The 20,014-nt window shown below is 33.4% G+C and overlaps 1 protein-coding gene across 12 annotated transcripts in view; it reads left to right on the top strand.

Moving 5' to 3' along the window:
* LOC125650629 (synaptosomal-associated protein 25-like) overlaps positions 1-18,888 on the top strand; it is a 45,110-nt gene extending 26,222 nt beyond the window's left edge. Inside the window, exons 3-9 of one of the 12 annotated variants that reach the window (XM_056165510.1) lie at positions 1,324-1,365; positions 8,619-8,667; positions 10,006-10,123; positions 11,193-11,324; positions 13,813-13,957; positions 14,514-14,609; positions 17,800-17,938. In XM_056165510.1, the coding sequence (XP_056021485.1) occupies positions 1,324-1,365; positions 8,619-8,667; positions 10,006-10,123; positions 11,193-11,324; positions 13,813-13,957; positions 14,514-14,579 (552 nt within the window). In that variant the 3' untranslated portion in view covers positions 14,580-14,609; positions 17,800-17,938. Of the gene's footprint in view, positions 1-1,323; positions 1,366-4,345; positions 4,419-4,896; positions 4,946-8,618; positions 8,668-10,005; positions 10,124-11,192; positions 11,325-13,812 lie in introns of those variants that run through there. The other 11 variants (XM_048879086.2, XM_048879085.2, XM_056165511.1 and 8 more) reach the window with 11 other exon arrangements.
* Positions 18,889-20,014: the final 1,126 nt, after the last annotated feature.

Raw genomic sequence — 20,014 nt, 5'->3', positions numbered from 1 at the left:
TGAGATTTCAAAAGATAAAGGCACTTTATGAGTATTGATGCAAACATTATTTCCTGTGAAGTACATTGTTTTATCAAGCATGCAGATGCTTTACAAATATATGCTCTGAATTAATATGTAGGCAATTTGGAGGTTTCTATGAAAAATTGGCTATTTATAAAGCGATGAATGACTGATAAGTAAAATCTACCATTAACACAAAAGTCCTTTCCATCCACACTCACAGTACTGGTCTATGGGGAGAATTGGTCTGTGTGTGCGTATTTGGGGGGGGGGGGGTAAGAAAGATTGCACGTTTCAATAATTACAAGGTTAATTCCCTTTTATAGGGTACCTGATGTTTCCAAGATGTTACTAGCTAGTTCTTGGACAGTAACACTGCAATAGAAAATACAAAAACATGTGTTTATCTCTTTTGAATGAATCTCCATTTCACTATCTATATGGACAGTATATACAAATGTAGGTTAAAGTTTTTTTTGCATCTAATTTTTGGGTCGTCCGTCTGTCTGTCTGTGGCAAAACACTTTAACCGTGGTTATACCTTTTACACCATAAAAGGTAAAGCTTTCATATTTGGTATGTGTATTCCTTGTAGCAAGACCTTTCCATTGACACCTTTGACCTGGTGACCTTAACATTGGCCCTTTTTTTCTTTTAGAAAATTTTAATATAAGCCATATCTATCAAATCATAAGACTGGTACTGGTTTTGTATTCAGCATGTGCATTTTTTGTGAGAAGAGGTCTCCAACGATGCCAGAATCTATTGACCTTGTGACCTTGACCATTGACCTAGTTTTAGGAAATTTTCAAAAAATGTTTTACAGTTCCACTTTGTTGTAATCCATCAGTGTTTCACAAACACACCTTGTTTTTAATGTGGTCCACTTCCAATTAATAACTTTAACTCAATATTAATTATCTTACATGGTTCAGACTATGCCTGTTTATAATTAGTTACTTTGAAGAAAGTATCCTTGGGGATAATATACATGTAACAATCCAAATTATGATATAATTATCCGAATGATGATATATTATAACAATCCAAATGTGTAAACAAAGGATTTGGACTGCATGCTCACATGAAATTGTAGTCTTGATTAAAAATTAATTTCTAAGGTTACAATAAATTTTTGCTACAATATTTATCCATGCAGTCATGTGATAAATACACAAGAAGATAGTTTATAATTAATTATCATGTAATTTTTATCAAAATATCTTTCTTCTATAAATTGCAATATTATATCATGGTATTCATCACAAATATAGCATTTATTATATGTAATTGATAAAATTCAACTGTTTCTTTTTTCAGTCCTTGGAAAGCACGAGACGGATGCTTAATATGTGTGAAGAGGTAAGACTACAATTGGGTTGAATAAATTCCAGTACTCATATTCTTGTCACCACTCAGATCTCAAGTTTATGCAATACATAAGCAGTATCACATGATTTTTTTTTAAAAAGTGGCCAAATGGTGTTTCATGATCTTGACCTAAGGTTTGATCTAGGTCAAGGTCATATAGAATCCGAGTCCGGTCCATTACTATTTAATGCTTGGATAGTAAATTTTAATAAATATTGCATTTGAATCTGCTGTATTTTGAATATGCTCCACTTTGGATAAGCCTTTTTATAGGGATATTAGGAAATTATTTTGTGGTATTGAATATAGTTGGAAATTAGCAATAAAGTTTTTAACTCAAAAGTATTTTTATTTTTAATTTCATTAGCATTAGTACAAAATTCAGTTTGATGTCAATAAATGAATCAGATTGCTAGAATTTTATCACAGGATGGTGCTCAGAGAAACCAGAGGAATGAATGTGATATAAGGGGTGGTTTTATCCTAGGTTTCTAGATTTTGATTAAAAACACAGGAAAGTTGTTTACCATCTATAACATGTTTTATTCAGAAGAATGGCCTGATAAATTGAACGATGCCTTTGTTAAAATATTCATATGTCTTTCAAGGGATGGTATGTACATTTGAAAAAGTATCAATGGGTTCATGACTTTACATCATATGTCATTGAGTACCTTACCAAGGACACATAAGTGAAATGTTTATATTGGTATACAGTGGTCATCCTCGGATACCCATGGTGATTATGCTTCATTCGTCGGAATCCCTGGGTTTTCTATCCGTTGCAGTTTAACGGAGAGAAAACCCGTGGGTTCCAACAATGCATGATGGAGAGAAGAACAAAGTGTAATCCACTCTGGGTATCCCATGATGATAGTGTATACTGGGTTTGAATAAGGAAACTCATTTTTAACAGCATATGTATGACATCATGGTTTTGTACAGAAAAAAACCTGATGATTTTTATGTGTGTGTGTGTGTGTGTGTGTGTGTGTAGTCTTGCATTATATTGCTATGGCTGAAAAAGCCCGGTACCTTGGTTGAAATATTTCAAAAAAGTATTCAAAGTTTCACACACACAAAAGCGTATGCACACACACACACACACACACACACATGCATACACACACAATTTGTGAATTCTTTCTATGTGAAAAATTATTGATACTGGAGATATTGTTTAAGATAAAGTGAGGAGTAATATACTAATATGATCAATTATCAAAAGGGTTCAAAATAACTGAAATATTCTTTTACATTTAATGCTCCAGTGCCTTTGCAATTATGTATATTAAAATAATAAACATAACATTTCACTGTTTTTTAAGATTTGTACTCAATCATTTCGCTATTTAGATCTTTTGAGCTGTAAAGCTGAAGTGAAATTTTCTGATTTAAGTTTTGTCCAGTTTATCTTCGTATGAATGTCTTTCTGGTGTGAACATTTTCAATCTTTCTGAGAACCATGCACTTGGCCAACATCAACCAAACTTGATGCAAATTAAGCCTCCTTAGATAAAATGGAGATAATTTTAAAAAATGGTGAAAATTTAAAAATCATCTTACCAAAGGACCAAAAAAAAAAAAAGCTGAAGCATGCAAGTTTCCTAATCTTCCTGATGAAAGGTGAAGATAACGAATAGTATCAATCTCATAACTCCCATAAGCAATACAAAATAGAGAGCTGGGTAAACACGGACCCCCAGACACACCAGGGGTGAGATAAGGTGCCTGGAGGAGTAAGTATCCCCTGTCAATCAAGAAGAAAAATGCAATGCTTATGTGAGTGATGTGACCCAGGGCCATTTGTCTATTGTGTAAGAGAGGGAAATACAGTTTTACAATTAAAGAGGACAATCTTAAATTTTTAAGTATCACAGGTATAGAGTAAAAAGAACAAGCTTAAGGTTATACAAATGGCATTATTGGGCCCTGTTAATTAATTTTATGAAATATTAAATTGTGTGAAATTTTCAACATGCATTTACCTCAAAAGATGAGACATTGATCTATCCAATTTCTTTACTATACGATATATTGTACCCATTTAGTTAATATACAGGAATAATAAAGCATCTGAACTTTATAAAGTTTGTGATTTTGTTTCAAAACAAGCAATATTTAGGGATTGCAATCAACAACCATAGATCTGTATTGCCCTATTCATTACTAATCATCTATTGATACCCTATTGCAGTTACCTGTAATCACTGAGGTTGAAGTTTTAGAATATTTACAGGGCTGATTCTACTTTTTTGTTTTTAGCTCACCTGAGCTTTTCTGATCAAAATCTGTCTGTTGTCTGTCGTTGTCAGCGTAAACTGTTCACATTTTCGACTTCTTCTCAAGAACCGCAGGGCCAATTTCAACCAAACTTGCCACAAAGCATCCTTGGGTTAAGGGCTTTCAAGTTTATTCAAATGAAGGGCCATGTCCTTTTCAAAGGGGAGATAATCACAAAAATGCAAAAATAGGGTGGGGTCATTTAAAAATCTTCTTCTCAAGAACCACTGGGCCAGAAAAGCTGAAATTTACATGAAAGCTTCCTGACATAGTACAGATTCAAGTTTGTTAAAATCATGGCCCCCAGGGGTTGGATGGGGCCACAATAGGGGATCAAAGTTTTACATACTAATATATAGGATAAATCTTTAAAAATCTTCTCAAGAACCACTGAGCCAGAAAAGCTGAGATTTACATGAAAGCTTCCTGACATAATGCACATTCAAGTTTGTTCAAATCATGGCCCCTTGGGTTTGGATGGGGCCATAATAAGGACAAATGTTTTACATGCAAATATATATGGAAAGTCTTCAGATATGGGCCAAGGTGACTCAGGTGAGCGATGTGGCCCATGGGCCTCTTGTTTAATGTTTATTTCACCTGTTGATAATGACTACAACACCATCAATTAATTTCATAATACTTGTAGTAACATCTAATAATTTGTTTTGATTTTTCGATAAATAACATTAAATGTTTTGACATGCAACAGGCCAAAGAAGCAGGCATTCAAACTCTTGTTATGATAGATGAACAGGGAGGTAAGCAGAAGAGCCTATTATTTTGGCTGTTCTGTTTGTTAGACACTGAATATGTATCAGTAGCATTTTGTCATGCACAGTCACACAATTTGAGTGCATTATTAGTATAAGTTTTATGGAGAGTGATTTGTTGTTTAAGTTAAGATATTTTTTTTTTTGTAGTATGAAATATTTGTTTCTGTGTGATAGATATAGGTCAGCTCCCAGAAGCAAGTATCTGTTCTATACATACTTTTATGTTCCACTATCATCCACTTAGAAATGCAGAAAAATTCACAATGACTAAAACAAACTTATTAAAGTCTATCATTATATAAGAATTTTTTCCCAAAAAACCTTGAATAATATTTGGCACAAAGTCTTGGTACAAACAATATTTCCTTATAAAAATGAGAGGACATTTGATGGATATATTGTGAATTTTTGTTTTTTTTGATGTCTTGATCCTGATTGTTTTCTATCCTCTGTCCACATTTAGAGTAAGGAGGCAGGCATCAAGACATTAGTAATGCTTGATGAACAAGGAGGTAAGATCGTCATGGCAACTAGTAATTGTGATGGCCACCCTCTGTTCAAAGAGACACCCAGTTCCATGCTTTTGAAATGTAATGCAGAATGCTTTTAAGTGTGGTTATTTTGATAGAAAAGCATAGACACTGTTTTATTTCTGTATTAAATCATAATGCCTCAGGAAATGTACAAGATAATGAAATTACTATAGCAATACATGTATCCCAATGTGTGGGTGTCTTCTAGATTATTTTGTGCAAGCTTAAAATCTATTAAATTGAAATACTTTTGATTCAGTTTCATTGTTACAACCAGCTGAATCTGAATGAATAAATGATGCTATTTGTAAGATGGATTGATAATTTTCCACTCCAAAAGACTTGTATGGATTTGTCATAGTTAAGAACATTGCATTTCAAAAGCATGATAATTGTGTGTTACAATTATTGTATACATGTCATCTATACTGCGTCATTGTCGCCTCCAACATATGTCCTAATGCCAGCAGTATTTCTCTGTGTCAATCAGCCATTAATAGCAGTATTGTATATAGTGTATGCTTTCTCTTCACTGGTTTTAAATTCTGTTTTGTGGTTTGTAATTTTATTTTGATTTTTCTTTAAGTTAATTTTGTTAATGAAGAAATACTACATTGTAATCTAAACGAGGGCCTCCGTGGCCGAGTGGTTAGAGCATTGCGCTCAAAATAACACGGCCTCTCACCTCTGGTCGGTGCGGGTTCGAATCCCGCTCGCACAGGTAGGTGAGAAAGTTTCCAAGTTTACTTTGGAAGGTCGGTGGTCTCTTCCAAGGTACATTGTATCTGGGTTCTCTCTTCCACCAATAAAAACTGGGCGCCACCAGTTAACTGAAAAATTTTTGAGTGTGGCGGAAAACAGCAAAACAATCAATCAATGTAAGCTAAACAGATAAACTGTATGATTGTATTGTACACTGTCAGACAGAGCAAGCCAGAGCATCAGCTAGGTCAGCCAATATTTCACTATAATGACCTTAAATGAAGTTATCAACTGTTTCTTCACATCAAATCTTCAACAGAAAGAACTTATATTTATACCACTATATGCCAGTATATGGGTTGAAGGAATTTGAATGGTAAATTGTTTGCAAAATATAATAGGATACTGACTTGCAGCAAGCTTCTGATTAACTGACCTGTCACATGATGAATATTGATGAGTCAAGATTTTTATTGATCACCAAAATTTATGAAATTTTTGGAAGTCATGAACAGTATTGACTTGACAGTATCCATTGCTTTACAAAGGTCAATAACAGAGACAAAGGTCAATAACAGGGTCAATAACAGATACAAAGGTCAATAACATATACAAAGGTCAATGACATATACAAAGGTCAATGACATATACAAAGGTCAATAACAGAGACACTGTAATCTAGGTCCATGACCTTGTAAATAACATCAAGCTAAAGAACTAATCAAAATTTCAATGTTTACATCTATAGTTATACTTAATGCTTGATATTCTGTAACAAAGTAAAGAGCTGTGATGTCATTGTTCTTAAATAAAAGATAATAAGTAAAGATAAAACTCAGCAAGTGTACCAAAAGCATATACACACTTTCAACAAAATGAATAATTTACATAACAGAATAGAAGTTTATGAAATTACAATCAGATTAGAGATTTTGGGATTACATCATCCATCTTTATTTATCATTAAATAGAACTATCAAATTGTGAGTCTCTTATGATTGATTGATTGTATCTTGTTTAACATCTCTCTCGAGAATTTTTCACTCATATGGAGACGTCACTAAGACCGGTGAAGGGCTTCAAATTTAGGCCTTTGCTCGGCGCTTACAGCCAATGAGCAGTGAGGGTTCTTTAGCATGCCACACCTACTGTGACACAGGACATCCGTTTTTAAGGTCATCTCTGAAGACCCATGACACTCGCACCTGATGCCGAGCATTTGGCGATGGCAACTGTCACTACCTGTTTTAACGACTTAGGTCTGTCGCAGCTGGGATTCGAACCCTGGCCTTCAGCATGTGTGGCGACCGCTGACACTAACCTCAAGACCACCGTGGTGGTGAATCTCTTATGAAGAAGAGTTTTGCAATTACATGTATATCCCATAAAGGACATGTGTTGATTAAGACTGGTTGTAACATCAGTGTAGAACAAAAAGGACTATTAATTAAGGTGATTTAAAGCAGGTCTGCAGGGATTGGTTTTTAATTAAAGTGAGTTTATAACCACCGTATTCATCCTAATAGGAGCTCTGGGGTACTTGGGGAGTTTTGAGATATGGGGTGGTTCAGCACTTCCATTAAAAAGATTGAAACGTCTTTCTTTTTCTCGTTGAAAACAAAATATGTGGAATGGTTAGTTATAGCTAGGTAAGGTATTATCAATAGTTAGTTGGTCTAATATGTTAACAAATTGAGGAACTATTCCTAACACAATCTTATACACAATTTGATATCTACATTTACCCTTTTGATATTTTAGCACTGACTCCAGAATAATTAAAGTTGGTAGTATATTTATAACCATTCAGTATTAAGCAAAAGTACTGCCCTTTGTATAAAATCATTATTTGGAGGATTGCATTATGTCTTCATTCTCATAACCTGTGTAAAGTACACTGGATTTAGAGGCCTACTCCCCAGTCTCTTTGACAGATTTATGATCAGCGTTCATTTGTTCTGGAAATGAAGTTCCTATTCTGGGCCTCCCAGAGCCCAAATTTGGGTTGGTTAATGACTGTGATGTTATTGATTCTGTCATCAGTGATCTCAATAGTCCAGGAAGTTAGGAGGAATGTCCACCTCGCAGTAAAAAAAATATAACAAAGGAACTTTTATTCGCCTGCCTCATGAACCTTTCTTTCCCAAGCTCTATCAATCGAATATCAAAATGACATACTTGTATATAGTGAAATAAGTGAGCAATTTTAAAAGGATCTAATTCTAATTAAACACTTTTCTGCATAATTAAGTATTGTCATTAAAATTATGAAGGAGATCTAAAATCAAAATGGCAAAACTATATGGTGTGCAAATCTATATAACGTCTTGATTTCTATTAAAGTACGTGCCTGTAAATAATTTGATTTTCCATGTTGGTCGAGTAGGTGTTCGTTTCTAATATACAAAAAAGAAATTTAATACCAGAAGATCAAAATATGAATGATATAAAAAATTCTAATACATTTTTCATATCAATATATATCAGGATATCAGAAAATGAATTCCGTTGATTAGAAATTGTACAGAGTTGCTTGATACATCAAGGCAGTAGATGAGACCATTAAATCCTCTGCAGACCTGTCCTGGAAAAAAAGCCTCTAAAGGAACTTCATCATAGCAGAGTATTTTAAATAGATAATATGTTACATCATCTGAATATGATTAGTAAGGACAGTGCCACAGGGTGTACATCTCATTAATGAAGAGAACCGGTATACACCATTTTCACCATATGGAACTCACCATAATACCACTTCCTGTTTAAGAGTTTTAAACTGCTGTCACTTCCTGTTTCAGAGTTTTAAACTGCTGTCATTTACTGTAGCTGATGTTTAGTTTTTCTTGTTTTTATTATTAGATTTTTGGCTTACTTTAAGGAATTTTGTTGTGTTTCCTTTCTTTTGCATGTTGTATAGATGTTGTAAATTTTATTTCTAAAATATTTTCAGTCACAAGATGTTGGAATTAAAACCATAGTAATGTTGGACCAGCAAGGGGGTAAGGCAGCACACGCCACATGTTTGTTGAGTTTATGTACAAGAAAGGGTCAACTCTATACATACATTATGATAATAATTCAAATAGTATACTTATAGTCATATTGATTACATGATGCTTTGGAATCATATTATAATGGGAAGGCATATTGTTTTGGTCCTGTCTGTCTGTCTGTTGGAAACTTTAACCTTGCTGACTTTTGAATGGTGAATGATAGGGCTCTTATATTTCATATGCATTTCTTGTGACAAGACCCCTCTGTAAGTACCAAAGATTTTGACCCAGTGACATTGGAGATTGATGGTCTACTTTTAAGAAAAATTAACCTATGCATTTCTCCTTAACATTTTATGGTAGGGTTATAATAGTTTGCATATAGATTCCTTATGAAAAGACCTGAGCTGAAAGATCAAGTGAGCTTTTCTGATCGCCTGTAATGTCTGTCCATCTGTCTGTCTGTAAACTTTTTACATTTTCGACTTCTACTCCAGAACCACTGGGCCAATTTCAACCAAACTGGGCAAAAAGCATATTTGGGTGAAGGGCTTTCAAGTTTGTTCAAATGAAGGGCCATGCCCCTTCAAAGGGGAGATAATCACAAAAATGCAAAAATAGGGTGGGGTCATTTAAAAATCTTCTCAAGAACCACTAGTCCAGAAGAGCTGAAATTTACATGAAAGTTTCCTGATATAGGGCAGACCCAAGTTTGTTAAAATCATGCCCCCCGGGGTAGGGTGGGACCACTACAGGGGATGAAAGTTTTGCATGCAAATATATAGGTAAAATCTTTAAAAATCTTCTCCAGAACCACTGGGCAAGAAAAGTTAACATTTACATGAAAGCTTCCTGACATATAGTACAGATTAAAGTTTCTGAAAATCATGGCCCCCGGGGGTAGGTTGGGGCAACAGTAGGGATCAAAGTTTTACATGTGAATATATAGGGAAAAATCTTTAAATATGAGCCAAGGTGACTCAGGTGAGCGATGTGGCCCATGGGCCTCTTGTTTTCTTTGTTGCCATTGGGGGCATAGTGTTTCACAAACATCTCATTTTAGTGATTGGTTTATCGTGTTGACTGGTAAGTGAAAATAACATGACACATACAAGTATTTACAACAACAAAAAAGCATGTATGATTTTCTAAATTTCTTTTTTCTTAACTTGTTTTTACATCTCATAGCCATTACGGCATCAATAGCCATTTTAATTTTTCATCTCTGAAACACATGATGTTCATCTGATTACTATGTATGCGCAATGATATGATGCAATGCAAATTTTTAAAAATGTAGGCTACTTATACAAACTTTAAAAAAAAACTTGCTTCCTAAAATAGAACAACTGGACCGAATTGAGGAAGGTATGGACCAAATCAATCAGGACATGAGGGATGCAGAAAAGAACCTGGAGGGGCTCGAAAAATGCTGTGGGCTGTGTGTGTTACCATGGAAACGGTTAGTATAGAAACATTTGTTGTAGGTTATCTGGTATTGCTTTATTTTGTTGCCTCAATGAACTTTTTCTCTCAAAAAACTAGACAGCCAGTTGTCACCAGAACCAGAATTGTTGTGTTACATTTGGGGGGGAGGGGGGGGGGGGGGGGTAGGGAAGTTAGTTTTCTGAATTTCATGGTTCATGGTCCATATTCCCTAAAATCTTAAGTATGGGACAAAAACAATCAGGAAAAGATGCAATCTTTGAAAATACTCTTTAACTACTGAACATATAGACAATCTGGGTGTAAAATTTTAAAAATGTGAAATTCATGATCCTTGTGTCAGGCATTCTGCAGCCCAAGTGTGCTGGGGCTATATGGATCATATAGTGAACATACAATAATCTGAATTAATACTTAAAATATTTCTTTTGCACCTGTACATCTAGCAGACAAACTGATTGCATAGTTATAATGAGCTAGCATGGAGGCTCTCGATCCTCTTTCTCAAAAGCTCTAGCAACTAAGACAATTAATTTGAGATTACTGTAAACCAACTTTTATTCATGTGCAAAAAAAATTTGCGAGGTTCGTGAGAACCATTTCATCGTGAATGTTTCTTGCCGTGAACCAGACCTTTAATGTTTCTTGTACGTTTAAGATTATCTTGGTCATGAAAATTAATTGCTGCAAACCAGTTCATCACTTGTAAATTGTGAAATAAAGTCGTCACGAATAAAAGTTGGTGTACAGTACGCAATTGATTATATTGGTTGAACTTATTTTTCAGTGGGAACATTGCTTTTGTTTGTTGTGTGGTGCTCGGGTGATTATTGAGACCTGTGGACCTTTTCGTTCATTCATGGTCATATACATGTATATGTACTAGTATTGTATGAATAATGAAGCATAATCATTAGGCCCCTTCATATTTTGATGATTATCATATAGTGATGACACACTGGTAATTTATTGCATTGTATGAAGTTAAAAGGTGGCATCTTTATTGATATTGTTGTGATTCATATTTTCATGACAAACATCTAGAGTATCTCTTTGGTATGTAAATGGGTGTTAACTTTTGACAGTGCTAAGAACTTTGAGAAGGGAGGAGATTATGACAAAACATGGAAGGCATCAGAAGATGGTAAAGTTAATACGAATGGACCCAGGGTGATTGTTGGGGAAAATGCAGGTCCACAAGGGCCCATCATTACCAGGTATGTCCAGCATACATGATCAGTCCCAACAATGCATCTCTTCATTATCGGAGTAAGAGGCCCAGGAAATAGTACTGTGTAGTTTCAAATTGAATTTTGCAATTCATTAATTAGCTCTGCTGGTCCATGACCAGTAAAGCTTAGTTCATTCTCCAATAGGTGTGTTGTGTTTTAAATATATGTAATAAAATTGAACTGCCTTTCTGTAAACAAACTATTTAAAATGTCAAGCACCTGTGTCCAATAGCTCCTGCAACCAAAACACTCTTCCCACTACAATGTATGTCTGATTTAATTCATTGAGTCCTTGTGATGAAGACTTGGTAGACATGTATGGGTCTGCATATCAACAAGTTTTCCATGATCAATGTACTAAAAATTTATTTCAATCTGTCAAATCATTTGAAAATGTGATAAAAAATTCTGTCTGATTTTGATGAGGCTTTCTAAGAGTGATGAATTTTATGTACATGTTGTTCATTCAAATAGAAGATTTAAAATAAACTGAATTTTGTGGGTATCTTGATGCTTAAAATGGATTAATATGTTAAATTTTTTATTAATTCTGTTACCCCTCTGTGAGTTTGCCATAGCATTATACCGTATATGTTTCAATGCGGACATGATGACATCAAAGCTTTAGCTAGAATTCACAAAAGATAAAATCAATGACTTGTGAGAGATTATTAAAAGTTGGGAACAATCTGTGGAAGAAATTAATGATAATACACAATTTCATATTTTAGAAAAATACAGGTCCCATTTCGTATTAAAACCATTTCTTCTTTCATTTAAAGACAATCAACAACTGAATTATACACATTAGATAATAAATAGATAAGTATATTTTATACATGTTGCATTTTCACAATCAAAATTTAAATAACATTATTCATTTTACATTAGATCTGTTCGTACATGCATGAAAACACGTGGTTATGGATAAAGGGTTACTGTGTTTAATACCAAACATTAATAGCGTTTTGTATAAGAAACTTTTATGTGTGGTAATTTAAAAGAACGTAAAAAGATAGCATAGGTATAATATCTGAATAAATTCATTGCTGTAATCCATGTGTATTTTTGAAAATAATTTATATCCACTGAAAGCTGTATCCCCTAGTGGCACACACAAAAATTGAAGTTTTCACCGTTTATTTGACGTGAAATTTCGGAAATCATGGAAGTATCTGCTACAGCGTTATGTGCAGAAACCATTAGTTATATTATGTGAAGTGGCAGTGTAATTGAAAATTTCGCCAAATATCGATCAAATTTGCATCCTTACGTGTGGTTGCTGAATATTGTTGAAGTGTTCACCAATTTCTAACACGAACTGCGAATTGGGAAACGAGTAAGAGTAAGCGGGGACATCACTGTGTTCCGTCGTATGTTAATATAAGACTAGTTTTATCTCTATAGCTGTAACCAAGCTAAATATGTCAACTGGTCTAGTAAAACACGCTTCGAATTCCGTACCCCCTAAGGTCACTATTCTGCACCCCCAAGTGTGGGGTTGTACACGGTGAATATGTGTAATAGAAATATCACAAAGCCGACTGAGTATAGTTTCTTTACTTCTTCAGGGGTGATGCTAAGTAAATAATAATGGTAGACAATGAATCTCGCAATGTTACTATGACATCATTGCATTGTATATGTCAATCAATCATTATTTTTTGTTTTGTAAATGTCGGAAGATATTGATGAAGTGCAAAGAACATTTTACTTTTGTGTTGCCATTTATTTTTAATATATATATTATTACTACAGCAACTTGATCCGAAGAGTCGGATGTCGTCGAGTTAACAGGCACGGATCATCAGATCACACGAGACGCAAAGCGTAGAGTTTGATCTGATAATCCGCGCCTGTCAACGAGATGTGACCCAACTCTTCGGATCAAGTTACTGTAGTAAAGATAAAATTATATACCCCCTTATGTATTTTTAAATCCACATTTATAAGATAATAAATGTAATCCAAATTATCAAAAACAGAGAAATACAGTGAAACTATATTTTCTGTACACCGTTTTGTTTGTGACGTGGTCGATATTTTCCACAAAAAACGTTGGAGTGATGCATTGTGACATCATCAGTTTCAGAGGATACTGATACGTAATCAGAAAACCAGTGTGGTGATACAGAAAACTGGATCACACTCTTTGAAATCCACTGTATCAATTCGTTCCCTGTATTATCAATTTCAATAGTTTGAATAGCTCCCCCGCACTATTTTATTTGTTTTCAGGTGCGTATGTATACATAGCATTTTTGGATTTATTGATGTGTAAATTCTCGTTTAAATTTTTGTCCAATCAAAACAATTGTAATAAATAACATTGGAACTACATGTACATGACATTGTATATATGTATTTATATATTTGAATGATTATCTCTAATTCGTCTTGTCTGGTTTCGTTCTTACACAAGTAAGTGATATTTAAACTATGCGTAATTCAATCACTCCTTGTATTTTGTCAGAATCACCAATGATGCTCGTGAGGATGAAATGGAAGAAAACTTAACACAAGTCAGTGGCATGCTGGGTAATCTAAGAAACATGGCTATTGACATGGGCAGTGAGATAGAATCCCAGAACAGACAAGTGGACCGCATTAACAATAAGGTATGTCTGGTGTGCTGGGATTGTGTTAAGTATTTATATTCATGTGAGACAGTTTTTGATATCAGAATTTTATTGTTGAAGCAAAGGACTATGTTCATCAATAGCTATTTCTGACTCTAAAATTAAAACAGTCTTTTATTTCTCTGAAGTTCAGTAATTCCAAGTCATAAACAAATTGTCTGAAATATGAAGTTGGTTCCTTGGCTACATATGTGTGGTGATTAAAATTAGATTTTTATGTTTTCGACATATTGTGATTGATACCTGTGAGCTCATACTTTCTGAATCCAAAATAACAATATTGGTCATATTTCAAAGGAACTCACATATTTTTTCATCTTATACCAGTATTCATAATTTGCTGCTAAAATTACAATTAGATTTGTATATCTTGTCTATTTAACAACAAATTTATGCAAACCTATTTTGTTATTTATGTAGATTTAGATGAGAGTGATAATGAGGGCCAAATTGACTATTTATAAACTTACTCCTTTAGCTTCTGTTAATAGATTATTACCATGATGTATGTTTTTGCTGATCTATCTTTTTATAGGGTGGATCCAATGTGGAGCGTATTATTGAGGCCAATAAACGAGCCAATATATTGCTTAAAGAATAACAACAGACTTCTGCGGTGTATATATCTGTAGTGCGTTATTTCTGTGCAGATTACACCATGTCATGCCTCTTCATTGATAGTAGATGGAGGACTTTTTTTTTTCTTTTTAGTTTTTAAAAATATAAAATACCCTACCAAATGAGGGAGAATGTTTTTGGAATGAAAAAGAAATTTGATCTCTTAGACTTTAGATATCTATCAATGAAGTAGTATTGATGGGCTGTAATATCTACTCGGTGTATCACTTCTATCTCTCCGGTGGCATGATTATAGATAGCCGCAGAACTGAAGCTCTCGGAGAAAATTGAGATAGACCAATGAACTACAGTTCTGCAGCTAGATTATAGAGTAAATTATGATTTTTGACATACAAATTTTGCATGAAAACATGTAAGGAATATGTACCATCAATAGTTACACTATCTTAAACAGTATTCTATAAGTTTTACTTACATATATACTATATTTTTTATCATTTTAATCATAATACATGTAATAACTCACTCACTGTTTTATATTAACAATCTGTAGATATAACTGAAATGTTATATCATTTAGATTCTGTGAATTTACACTTTCAATATGGAAGTCAAAATTGAGTCAGTTTTCCAGCAAAGTGGCTATATCCTTGGTGTACACATTCCTTGGGTATCTTCACTCTACCGTAGGACCTGTCACCAGGAATCATTTAATTATCACAGATATTTTTTTCAGACAAGTCTTTGTTTTACATGATATGATTTCATTTTGATTATTTTTTTTCTCAGCACAGTTTTGAAATCCTACATTTTATATATTTACTGTTTGTGAGGATACATTTGATTAGGTGTCTTTAGAACCTCTGCTTAAGTAAATGAATTGATGTCTTTGCAAGGTAATTATGATATCATTAGATGAACATGCATCCATTTTCAAATTCAGAAATATGATATATTTTTTTATGCCAGTCCATGAAAAGTGGTATAATGGTACATGTATGACATTTGTCGGTCTATGAATGTACACATTTTCACATGTTGTACAAATGTTAGATCAAGGATGATCAGATCTTGTTAGATGAAGTATCTTGGGAGGAAGATGTGTTGCAGCTTGAAAATCATCATCGGAAAAACCATGATCGGTCACACTTCTTTTGAAAAGCAATCAACCGTGGGTTTCCGACAATGCTTGAAAATTGGTCACATTGCCCTCATTTCGGACTGTAGGAATCTATTCAGATACTTTATACCGAGTACAAAGTTCATTTCATGTATCATGTGCCTCAGCAGTGCTGTGTAGTAGCAAGCTTCATTTATTGCAAATATTGATTCATTGCCTCAGCCTTAGGAGATGTAATTGATTGTAAATTCATTACATTCCCTTTGTTGATTGTATTGCAAAAACCATTCAGTATCAAACCAAAGTAATCCTTGTTATGTAAATTACGGTATTTATGAAAATTAATTACTAACCTTAGACAAGATTGAAGGTCATTGAACCCTAATTAACCTGAATATTATAGGTAGTTGTGGCGGCAGTATATTTTATATGAATATTGAAGTTAATTTGTTCTGTTTTAATTACAGACCCAGTCAAACGAATCTCGGATTCTGGATGCTAACCAGAGAGCTAAAAAGATCCTAAAGGAAAACTAATCTCTACTGTTGATGTGGCATTCCTTTTCGAACTATTTTATTGATGATATATCATTTTCTTATGTGTCTACTTAAACCCTAAACCATACTTTTTCTCACTGTATATAGATACATGTACTTAGCGGGTTATAATACTCATAAGTCATGTATGACATGGTCTTCGTTATATGCAGAAAAGTTATGATGCAGAGTATCAAAAATGAAAAACTGCAGAATTGAAGCCGTTCCTCCTGCCCCTGTGGTTCCGTTAATTGTTTTTGTTTTGTCGTTTGTAGAGACTTTTCAGTTACTAGGACAAGGAACTACATGGAGGATATTGAATTTGTTTTATTTTCTTCCATAAAAAAGAGTAAGAATATCAGAAAATTTCATAGGCTGTTGACATTATGAACGTGAAGTAGTTTAAGGTAATTTTCATAGTGCATGTGAAAAAAATCCTAATATTTAGTGCTGAAAAAAAAAATCCCAATTAAAAATTTACCTGCAATAAATTCTGACATGTAGTTCCAACTTTGTTGTGTATTGCAGTGTTTATTTGTATTGCCTGTATTTCCTTTTACACAAGGAGGATGGGAAGTATATATACATATTGACCCATATGTATATCCATTTAAATCCCGGACTGTAGTAATTTCAATTCCCTATTCAAGACAGCAATCACTATCTGTCCATTTTGTGTGTCATTGTGTATAAACATACTTCCCTTCTCCTTGGTGTTTTGTAATTTATATTTGTTTCTTTTCAGTATTCATCCATTACAGTAGTATAAATAGCTGAAATGCCTTCTTCACAAAATACCCTTAGTTTTAGATTATTTAATTGAAATTTAAGTACAAAAAGTTCATTCTATAGAACTAATATATGAGGGGTGATTAAAAAGTTCTGAGACAAAATTTTAACAAGGGTAGAAAATATTGACATAATACATAATATAATTGCTCATTTTAAAAAAAAATAATCATAACAATCAGAAAGCAAGATACGGTATGGGGGGGATAACTTGTGGTGAAAATATTTGCTATATTCAGTGTAGAGAGATCTGTGAATTCAGGAAGCAGTGAATAAGGTTCGAGTTTGAAAGTAATGTAACAGTTGATTTGTTTTTTTTAAATACGAGTCCAGGCTACCAGAGTTATATTGGCATGCATAGTTATTTCGTAAAATACATACAAGCTGTTTGTAATCTTAAATACTTGTTATTGAATTATATTTTCATTGCCATGTTTTCCAGGAATTCAAAAAAGCATAACATGATTTGTATTGATCTTTAAACTGTCATGATCACCCCTCATACTTGTATGACTTAACATTCTAAACTTATGAAACTTCTGTCTATGGAGGACATTTCAGCTTGTTTGTTATGGTTTGCATGCCTTTGATCATGGTTCATTTTATGAAAAAGTGTCAGACACTTATGTTTTCTACTAAATGTACCTATTTTGAATATAAAACATCACTCTTATAAAGAACATTGCTTTACGTATGTAGATGTCTGAGACTTTGGAGTTGATTAAATCCTGGATGTTGTTTTACCTTTGTTTTTCTGCATGTGTTTTATGATTTTTATTTTTTTTTTTGCACCACAGGGTACCCATTTGAATGACCGTGTAGATGCTGCCAACAAGAGGGCAAACAAAATTCTTCGTAACCAATGATAAATCTTGGACTACATGTTTAAAAATATTCCCTGCTCCAAGATGCCAATTCAAAAAAAAATTTACAAAGTGGTCTGCCATGGGGAGACAACTTATGAAGAAACGTTTTGACAAGAACCTGTAAATTTCCTTGTTGCTCAAATTGTAAATCTATGTTATATAAAAGTTTTGCGTCATGCTTTCAAATTATTTAAAGTCAATGGGGTATATGATTGAAGAGAACTGTAAATGAGAACCTTTCTATAAATGTCCGATTTCATGAGTTAAAGAAGTTCTGTTGTGTATAGGAAAATTTTGATGGAAAGAATTTATTTCCCATGATATACTCATAAAGTAACACACGAGATGCTGACAGATGAGATATTTTCCGATGTCTCATGTTTATATTGTTGCATGCATAACTTTTCTGTGTCCAAGCTTCAAAATTTGATCCAGGGCATATAATGTGCAATATGCTAATTTCACTATTAATTTGCATTTTATAACCAGGAATATATATGTACAATCGATCAGACTGTAGGAACAAGTAGGTGTTTTGACATTGTCCATTCCATACATCATGCACAGAATCATGTTAATGTCTCATCCATTTAGAGAACACTTAGAGGCTAGATTAAACTGAAGTGATGTTGTTTTTATGCTGTGTCATCGATATTCCATTTTTTATAAAAGCTCAGTGTAGGTAACAAGCACAATCATAATAATAAGAGAAAGTGGGTTTCCACATCTGAAGTTTATGGAGAACTAAAAATTTGATTGCATGTGCAATTTTCAGACAGTTGTAAATATATTTTTTGGATTTTATGCTATAACAGTTTCACAAACTTATAGGAGGTAGTTTTACTCTCATGCTTTGTGGAATGTAAATTTTGCCCAAATGTAGACCTAGATTGGTATTCAGTCCATGCATATCTGTACAACAACAAAACTGCTTTCAACCATCACAAAGAAACTCACTGATTTATGATTTTATGTATATGCTATACTCATGTTATATTATTAAATATTTCATACATAGTCTACTAGAATTTCTTTGTTGTAATACAGAATAATTTGGAGTTCCTTGTGACAAGATGTTTCTTTTGGTATCAAAATGTCTGATCTTTTGACCTTCACCTTGGAGTTTGACCTACTTTTGAAAAAAAGAACTGTGATGTTGGGTATAACTTGAATAGTTTGAGATGTATTGCTTTCATATTATACCAATGCTAACAAAGTTTAGGGGGTATTTAGAAAGCACCTTACCTATCTGTTCAATTATTCCCAAGTTTAACTTTGTAACAAGGCAACAGTAGATTTTCATTACATGACACAGAGGGTGTGCCTTGTCCTGAGCTCATTTTGACATGGTCAAAGTTACTGGAAGACCCATTTTAATGTAACTTAATAACAAATGTTATGAGTCTTGTATGTATAAAAAATATTTATGACCTGAGGGTGTTGTGATCTTATCTTAAAGGGACTGGTTCACGTTTTTCGAAAGAAATATTTTTTCATTTTTGATGTTAAAAATTAAAAAATATAACTCATTTAATGATGACAACCAAAATTTGGACCCTCTGAATGCAAGGATAAGCTTTGATTCTGTGTTATGTAAACAAAGACCGAGTCTTTTTATGTAAACAAACAAACCAGTCATACGTTAATTTTGTAATTTAGAGAATCTTCATTTTGTACAATCACAAATTTTAACTTTTAAATGACACATTTTACCTAAAGTATATTTGAGATGTGGTATATATACTAAACTTGGATCAATATTCATTTATTTTGAAAACTTTGTAAACAATAACACACCTCAATCTTTGTTTTCAAAACAAATAATAAACTCTCTATAATGAGCTTCTGTCATGATAAATAACCTTAATTTTTTGTGAAACCTTAACATATCAGACTGTAGATTTTGATCATTTAGAGTGAAAAAACAAAATTTGGGGGAAAATCATGAATCAGTCCCTTTAAAGGGACTGGTTCACGATTTTTGATAAAAATAATTTTCATTTTTTATGTTAAACATTAAAGATATAACTCATTTAATGTTGACAGCCAAAATTTTGACCTTCTGAATGCAAGAATTAAAGCAATATTTTAGCCTTGAATCTGTGTTATGTAAACAAAGGCTCAAGTCTTTTTATGTATACAAACC

The sequence above is a fragment of the Ostrea edulis genome, chromosome 5 (genome assembly GCF_947568905.1).
Source record: "Ostrea edulis chromosome 5, xbOstEdul1.1, whole genome shotgun sequence".
NCBI classification, from domain to species: domain Eukaryota; kingdom Metazoa; phylum Mollusca; class Bivalvia; order Ostreida; family Ostreidae; genus Ostrea; species Ostrea edulis.
Note: the sequence above shows the minus strand (reverse complement) of the source record. Positions and strands in the feature narration are given on the sequence as shown.